Source organism: Engraulis encrasicolus, chromosome 13 (genome assembly GCF_034702125.1).
Source record: "Engraulis encrasicolus isolate BLACKSEA-1 chromosome 13, IST_EnEncr_1.0, whole genome shotgun sequence".
Lineage (NCBI taxonomy): Eukaryota > Metazoa > Chordata > Actinopteri > Clupeiformes > Engraulidae > Engraulis > Engraulis encrasicolus.
Window position 1 is genome coordinate 27112980 of NC_085869.1, and position 7731 is coordinate 27120710.

Below are 7731 nucleotides of genomic sequence, written 5' to 3' on the forward strand. Positions count from 1 at the left end.
GTTAGTAATGCATTTACACTGAGCTATGAGTTTTAATCACTCTTGTAGGTATGACATGCCTACTTCAATCTGTGAACATAGTTGTTGTTGTCCTACTATTCTCTACAATACACTAATTGGACACTTATTTCATATGTACTTAATTATTAGTAATGTATGAACGCAATATGCTTTTGTCACACATGTTTTAAATGTAAAATATTGCATATTTTACAGCCAATTATCATTTTATGGGTAAACTGATGTATTTCTTTACCTGTTACATATTTTATTGAATTCCTTGACCCCAAAAATGTATACTTTGAAACCAAGTTTGTCATCATAGCGATAACAAGCAAAGTTATAGACTCTATAGGGAATTTCCGATGCATTGGCGGCCATTTTGACGCTAAGCTATGAGTTTTAATCACTATTGTTGGTATGGCATGCCTACCTCAAACTGTGAACATAGTTGTTGTTGTCCTACTCTCTACAATACACTATTTGAACACTTATTTGATAAGTATTTAACTAACGTATGAACGCAATATGCTTTTGGCACACATTTTTTAAATTAAAAAAACGCATATTTTACCTCCAATTATCATTTTATGGGTAAACTGTTGTTTTTCTTTACTTGAGACATATTTTATTGAATTCCTTGGCCCCAAAAATGTATACTTTGACACCAAGTTTGTCATCATAGCGGTAACAGAAGCAAAGTTATAGACTCTATAGGGAATTTTCGATGCATTGGCAGCCATTTTGACGCTAAGCTATGAGTTTTAATCACTATTGTGGGAATGACATGCCTACCTCAAACTGTGAACATAGTTGTTGTTGTCCTACTCTCTACAATACTCTTATTGAACACTTATTTGATATGTATTTAACTAACGTATGAACGCAATATGCTTTTGTCACACATTTTTTTAATTGAAAAATCGCATATTTTACCTCCAATTATCATTTTATGGATATACTGTTGTTTTTCTTTACTTGAGAGATGTTTTATTGGATTCCTTGACCCCAAAAATGTATACTTTGACACCACATTTGTCATCATAGCGGTAACAGAAGCAAAGTTATATACTCTATGGAGAATTTTTCGATGCATTGGCGGCCATTTTGAAAAAACGTGTTTATTTCCGAAAAAAAGAGTGATCTCACTTGTGTCTTAGGATAAATTTGTTTGTATGACCCTAAGGTACTTCCATGCCAAAGGGGACCTTTGCATCATGACTTGAAGTCAAAGGCCCTTTTTTTTGTCTTAACCTCTCTACTATAATGGCAGTTTTAATAAATGACTTTGAATAATGTACACTACTGTAAATCCTTGTAGTTGATTGTCCGTCCTTGCAGATGATCAATAAAAAAGGTTAACACTTTATATTGTAAATGGACATGGAGTGATTGATATCAATCAGAGGCAATCATTTTACACAGGGGGAGGTATGTGTGGTAATTTGGTAAGATAATTGTTGCCCAACAATAAATTGAAGGTGTATTACATTTGGCAATGTACGGTAGTGACTAAGGGGCTGTGTTAAATGCCGTTTCTTTTGTGTTAGGGAAAATGTAAATTTTGATGTTACCATTTGTCAGTAAGGGTCTTAAATACAGACAGAGCAAACCAGCAAAACAGAGCGGTTAACATCAAGAACATTCGAGCTGTCCTTGACCTTTACAACGATGGATACTCTCTTCGTGTAAACCTAGCTGCCTGTTAGTAATTTGACGACAGTCCCACAGTGGTAAGCATGCATGACCAGAAACCGGTAGCTGCCCATGCTCAGCAAGTAAGCTAACTGTCTTCACACTGTACACATCAGATAACGCAGAATATCTAAGCAATGTGACCTTTTGACAAGGCAATACTAATAACGCTAAAGGGAAGCTGTCGTATTCAAGTGTTAACTAAACCTCCTGCCGTTCACATTGGCTGTGATATTATACAAAGTGTTTCCACGTGAATTGCTAGTGATAGCATAGGTCGCTTTCACAACAGTGGTATGTGTGGTAGTAGTAGAAGCAGCAGCAGTACCTGCAAGCCTTCAAAGTCACACCAACCGGATGCCTGTCACAATGATAACGGAAAACAGACCATTGTCTGGATTGTGTGATGTGGATTTTCAGATATGATGGTATGCCGATTCCTTAAAATGATCTGCAATGAAGTTACCGTAGTATGACAGCCTGAGCAGGTTGGACACTGTACTGCACATAGTAGGCAACTGTAGTGACGTGAACTGTCATTTATGATCAGTCAGTAGCCTGTTCGCTTAGTTGATAGTAGTTGAGTTGAATGAACTCAGTTTTTGGAGTGTGTAAAATAATATGTACAGTAGGCCTAAGGACTGTAGCTGTTGTAAATGACATTGACCTTGTGTGTGTGTCTGTCTGTGAGTCCTCCTTCTCCCGTATTCTCTCTCTCTCTCTCTCTCTCTCTCTCTCTCTCTCTCTCTCTCTCTCTCTCTCTCTCTCTCTCTCTCCACAGCTGTAATGCTGCCGACATGACAAAGGAGATCAGCGGTTCAATTTGGCCTCCAGATCCTCACCACCCGCGAACCTCAGCAGCCAGAATATGACACCCACCTGATCAACCCTATTCCCTCCCTCCTTTCACATTTCATCCCCTGCTCCCTCCATCTACACCTGCTCGTTCTTCACGTCCACCTCTTCCCTCCCCATCCACCTGTTCCCCCTTCCCACCTCCTCCCCCTCTAACCCCCCCCTTCTGCCTGCAGTCCACCTCCTCTCCTCTCCTCTTCCCTCCCTTTTTCCCCCGCAGTCCTCCTACTGTACCAACACCACCTCCCCTCTCGCACCTCCTCATTCCCACAACCATGCTGCGCCTATCTCGCTACCTCCGCCTCCGCCTCCTCTCCTCCCACTCCCCCTGCGCCGGCCGTCGGCCCCTGCGTGTGAGCCCCACGGCAGCCTCCCCGCGTGATGACCAGGTGCTGTCTCAGCTTGAGGGCTGCTCTGGAGAGGAACAGCTGCTGGAGGTGTGTGTCTGTGTCTGTGTCTGGGACGTCTGTGTCTGTGTGTCTGTGTGTGTGTTTGTGTATAAGGGTGGTTGACGTGATGCCTTGTTTTTTCGTAACATTGATTAAAAACCTACAAAACTGTTTTGGAACTATTTTTCCTTTAAAAAACAAATGTCAACGAAAGAAGATGTGGTACATTATGTTTCATGTTAGACTTAGATGAAAAGAAACAGTTTTGTTAAGATTTATGTAAAGGTTTATATGTCAAATATCCTGCGGTGTGACTGTAACATTAATGAAACCTGGAATATAATGTATATATATAAATTAACCAACAACATTTTGAATAATGTATGAAGCATTTGGTATGATTGCATAAATATTAACTTTATATTAAGATATGTGAATGTGAAAAAAAAACTCAAGACAGTAATATTAACTACAAGTTCAATTTCTTACACAAATTGCGTCCTGTGGGGTGACATGTATGTCAATGTTTGTGAACGGGCAGCTGCAAGGCCTTAAAGGGACACTGTGCAGGAAATGGTCAAAAAAGGTACTGCAACTATGCTGCTCATTGAAACTGGGCTGCCTATTGCCAAATTTGATCTTTACATGAAAGTTTACTAAGTAATAAACACATATTTTCTAGTGTGGTCCAAGTACAGTCATTTTTGCAGCTAAAAATGGCTATTTTTGGAAATTCAAAATGGCGGATCATGGAGAAGATCCCCCTTTTCATGTATGAAAAGTGCAAATTTTCCAGTCATAGTGAATACTTAGAATTTGATGGTGGTGGTAAGTATTCATGAAAAGGGTAACATTAGTGAATGGGCAGCATAAATTCTGGAAATAAACAACTAAAAATCTCACACAGTGTCCCTTTAAAGGGTCTACAAGGGTCTTAAAGACTGACTCCTAACCAGTGAGTACCTCAGTTATTGGAGAGTGGTGTGGAAGTTTAAGGTGACTATTCACCTCTTAACATGTCTTCATATTGCAATGTTTCTGTCACACAATGCTTAGGTTCATTTTCCTGCGGTGTGACATGCCTATGCAATGTGTTGATGCAGGACACATTTTCCCAAAAATGGCAAAAATTAGGCGAAATTCCACGGACCACCAAGTGCTTTATTTTTTTCTATTTTTTCCATCAATTTTTTCAGGAATTGGAATAACTTTTTTTTTTTAATTGTGTTACGCCCTTAAACGTCAACCACCCATAAGTGTGTGTGTGTGTGTGTGTGTGTGTGTGTGTGTGTGTGTGTGTGTGTGTGTGTGTGTGTGTGTGTGTGTGTGTGTGTTTGTGTATGAGCATGCTTATACTATGTCGTGAGCACTTTTTCATGTGTAGCCTGGACAATTGGCACCTTCTTGGAAGTGTGAACCTTCTTGGTGTGTGAATATGAGAAAGTGGATGTGTATTTCAAAGCATTTTGAGTCAACTGTATTGTTGTGAGATTGTGCTGTAGAAGTACATTTTGATTGATTGTGATTTTTTTTTTTTTTTTTGAGGTGGTGGGCCGGCATAAGGCAAAGTTGTCCGTGGAGCACGTGGGATGTGCCATGGGCCTGCTCTGGCAGTTCCAGAGAGACAAGCCGCAGATGCTGCGCACCACCGAGGCGGTGCGGGCACACCCCCAGTTCCTCACGCTGCGCGTCCTCGCAGAGAACAAGATCAGCCTGATGGACGACGCCACGGTGGTGGACATGCTCTACAATGCACTCCGGTACGTATGTGGGGAATGAATTGATTGATGGATAGATGGATGGATGGATGAATTAATGAATAGAGATGCACCGGATCCGGTTCCGGTTCCGGATCCGGCAGGATAATAGGGTTTTTCACAGGATCCGGGTCTGGCAGGATCTTAAGCAGTGGATCCGGTATCCGGCATGTTACCTAAAAATAAGGGTCTGATGCATCTCTAGCCTAGGCTTTTCAGTCAGTCTTTCATAGCCCCAATCACTGCATGGAGTGAAAGCCCTTTGGAAGTGGCTGTTGCAGGCAGTGTGGCAGTAAGACAATGAGTCTAAAAAATAGTTTGAACCAACGTAATAAAAAGGGCCCACGTGTGCGAGTAGACTATATGTTTCAACCCTCTTGTAGGATCCGGTATCCGGTTCCGGATCCGGCAGGATCTTAAGCAGTGGATCCGGTATCCGGCAGGATCCTAAAAACCGGTGGTGCATCTCTATTAATGAATGAGTGAAACAGTGAATTAACTGAAATCAGACATGGTGGGGATCATGGCCACTGGCTGGCCACTGACCAGCAACACACTACCGGTACTGTGAGGTTTGATGGACTAAATGTATGAATAAATGACTGAATAAATGAGTGAATAAATGAGTAAATGAATAAGTGAATTAATTAAAATTAGACAGGGTTGTGGAAATGCTCTACAATTTGATGGGCGTAATTTCAGGTGTGGTCGGTGGGGACATGTCCATACCACATTTGAGATAAACCTAACTTGTCCCCAATTAGTCAATTTAATTATGAATGAATCAATGAAAGAGTTAATAAATTCAAGGTACACTTGGTTGTAAACATGCTCTACAATCCACTCAGTCAGACAGTGGTGGCGGATGAATGTATTGACTGATGCCGATGGCAGTTGTGATGATTGTAATGGTATTGGTGATGTTGATTGTGATGACATGAAGACGACCGTGATGATGATAATTAAGATGATTGTGATTATGATTGGTCATTGACATTGTTAATAATTGGTCAATTAATGTGTAAGGAATGAATGTGTTTGTTACATTATCCAGTAAAAACAACAAAAAAGCATTTGGTCCATACAAAAGTGGCATTATAGCCATGGTTGCACCACACTGACGTCTGCTACTAAGAAATGTCAATGACCCTGATGATAATGATGATGATGATGATGACGACGATGACCCTGATGGTGATGGTATTAAACTTGGCAGGTTAAACGTGGAGCCCCATGACTCTCTCATCCAGCAGCTGGTCACAGAAGCCTGGAACAGACTCGACAGGTGGGATATTTTCGATATATTTTTCTCGTTCTTACTAAATGCTTTGTAATGAAAGTGCTTACAGTATATTAATGTGTTGGCTATGGTTATTATGAAAATGGGTTGCATGCTGAAAGCCTGTACTTGTTAGGTTGGACAGGTGGAAAATGTATTGTTGACAGGCTACACTAGTGAAAGTGGACATACAGTATGAACGTGCATTGTTGAAAACCTATACCATTTACTCTAGAGAGAAAAAATATGCTGTCGGCAACCTGTACCTGGGTCAATGACGTTTTAGTAGTTAGTAGCAAACGCAGCTAATGCCACTATTGTATGGATTCGATGTTTTTTGTTTGCTTGTTTGTTTTAGTGTATTATCTCAGAAGCATATTCATTGCACTACATGCATTACCAAGTGCTAATTAATTAATTGGCATTACTTGTCGTTGTACCACCCGACGTCTGAGCCCAAAAAAAAGTAATTGAACCACCTACCACAGTAGCTGGACTGCCACTGGACAGTTGAGAAGTGTGCTCTGTAATCATTGTCATGTTGCTGCGGTGTTGTGTGCAGGTTTGAGATGGCCACCCTGTCTAAGCTGTCCACCTGCCTGAGTGACCAGTATCTACAGACCAGCCCTCTGATGGGGGACATCACTCAAATCCTCAGCCAGAAGCTGCACTTGATAGACGACGCCAGGTAGGTGCAGGGCACGGCAGGTGTTTTCTATCAGATTAGATATTCTATTCCGTCAGTTTAGAAACTCTTGTTCTGATCCACAATATGTAATTTGTATATTATAAGGAATCCACAGGAATAGTTTGTCTGCCTGTCTGTCTGTCTGTCACTCTGTCTGTGTAACGATAGTGTATCATGGTTGATGGTACATTTGTAATCTGACTTTTGTCCGATAACCTGCATTGATTGCTGTGCAATTGTGATTCATTACCAAGATAGATTTTGAAACAGTGCACCAAACCAATCCTAGGCTACGTTTATAAGACCACCCCACGTTCCTGCAGCCTTGAATCCTTAAGCACCGTGTACATCGAAGGCGAACTAAGCGACCTGCGCGACGGAAGTCATTGTTTCTCTATGGAGGGAAGGCGAATAAAGCTACCAGAGCAAATTCGCCAGGAGCGAAGCTTCTTGAGCGACCAGGGCGAATTTTGACGATTAAACTCAAGCTAATCTTAAGCGAATTCGCTATGACGCGGTTCGGCGAAAACCAATTAGAACGGTCATATCGAGGAATGTCCCAGGCTGTCAAGACAGAGCCGTTATGCAATTAGCTGAATCAAACATGTCAGTGCAGCGTCCAGAGCGAATAAAACGAATTCATGCGAAACTTCTTCAACCACCCCAGCTACCTGGGTCGCATAGGTAGCGCCCGATGTACACGGGGCATTAGGGTTTTAGTGCATGCATGACGGTATGGGTGGTGTGTGTGTGTGTGTGTGTGTGTGTGTGTGTGTGTGTGTGTGTGTGTGTGTGTGTGTGTGTGTGTGTGTGTGTGTGTGTGTGACCCCTGACCTCTTGACTCCGTAGGGTCCTGACCAACTTCATGATCAGCGTGGCGACTCTGGCGTCCCCTCAGCTGCGTGACGCCCTCATCGGGAAGGCAGATGTACTGCTGGACAGCATGGATGACTCCAAATACAACAACCCTCGCCGCGTGGTGCGCTGCTTTAAGTCAATGAGTTTATGTCATTCTACTTCAGTTTAATGGCAATGAGTTTTTATGTCATTCTCATTCAGATCACGCCA

At 41.9% G+C, this 7731-nt stretch overlaps 1 protein-coding gene across 3 annotated transcripts in view; it reads left to right on the forward strand.

The window, feature by feature from the left end:
* Positions 1 to 1579: 1579 nt before the first annotated feature.
* Positions 1580 to 7731, forward strand: part of fastkd1 (FAST kinase domains 1) — a 19767-nt gene continuing 13615 nt past the window's right edge. The window contains exons 1-6 of one of the 3 annotated variants that reach the window (XM_063213579.1): positions 1580 to 1733; positions 2477 to 2987; positions 4485 to 4699; positions 5913 to 5981; positions 6538 to 6663; positions 7513 to 7642. In XM_063213579.1, coding sequence (XP_063069649.1) covers positions 2826 to 2987; positions 4485 to 4699; positions 5913 to 5981; positions 6538 to 6663; positions 7513 to 7642 — 702 coding nt within the window. In that variant the 5' untranslated portion in view covers positions 1580 to 1733; positions 2477 to 2825. Of the gene's footprint in view, positions 1734 to 1759; positions 1779 to 1851; positions 2124 to 2476; positions 2988 to 4484; positions 4700 to 5912; positions 5982 to 6537; positions 6664 to 7512; positions 7643 to 7731 lie in introns of those variants that run through there. The other 2 variants (XM_063213580.1, XM_063213578.1) reach the window with 2 other exon arrangements.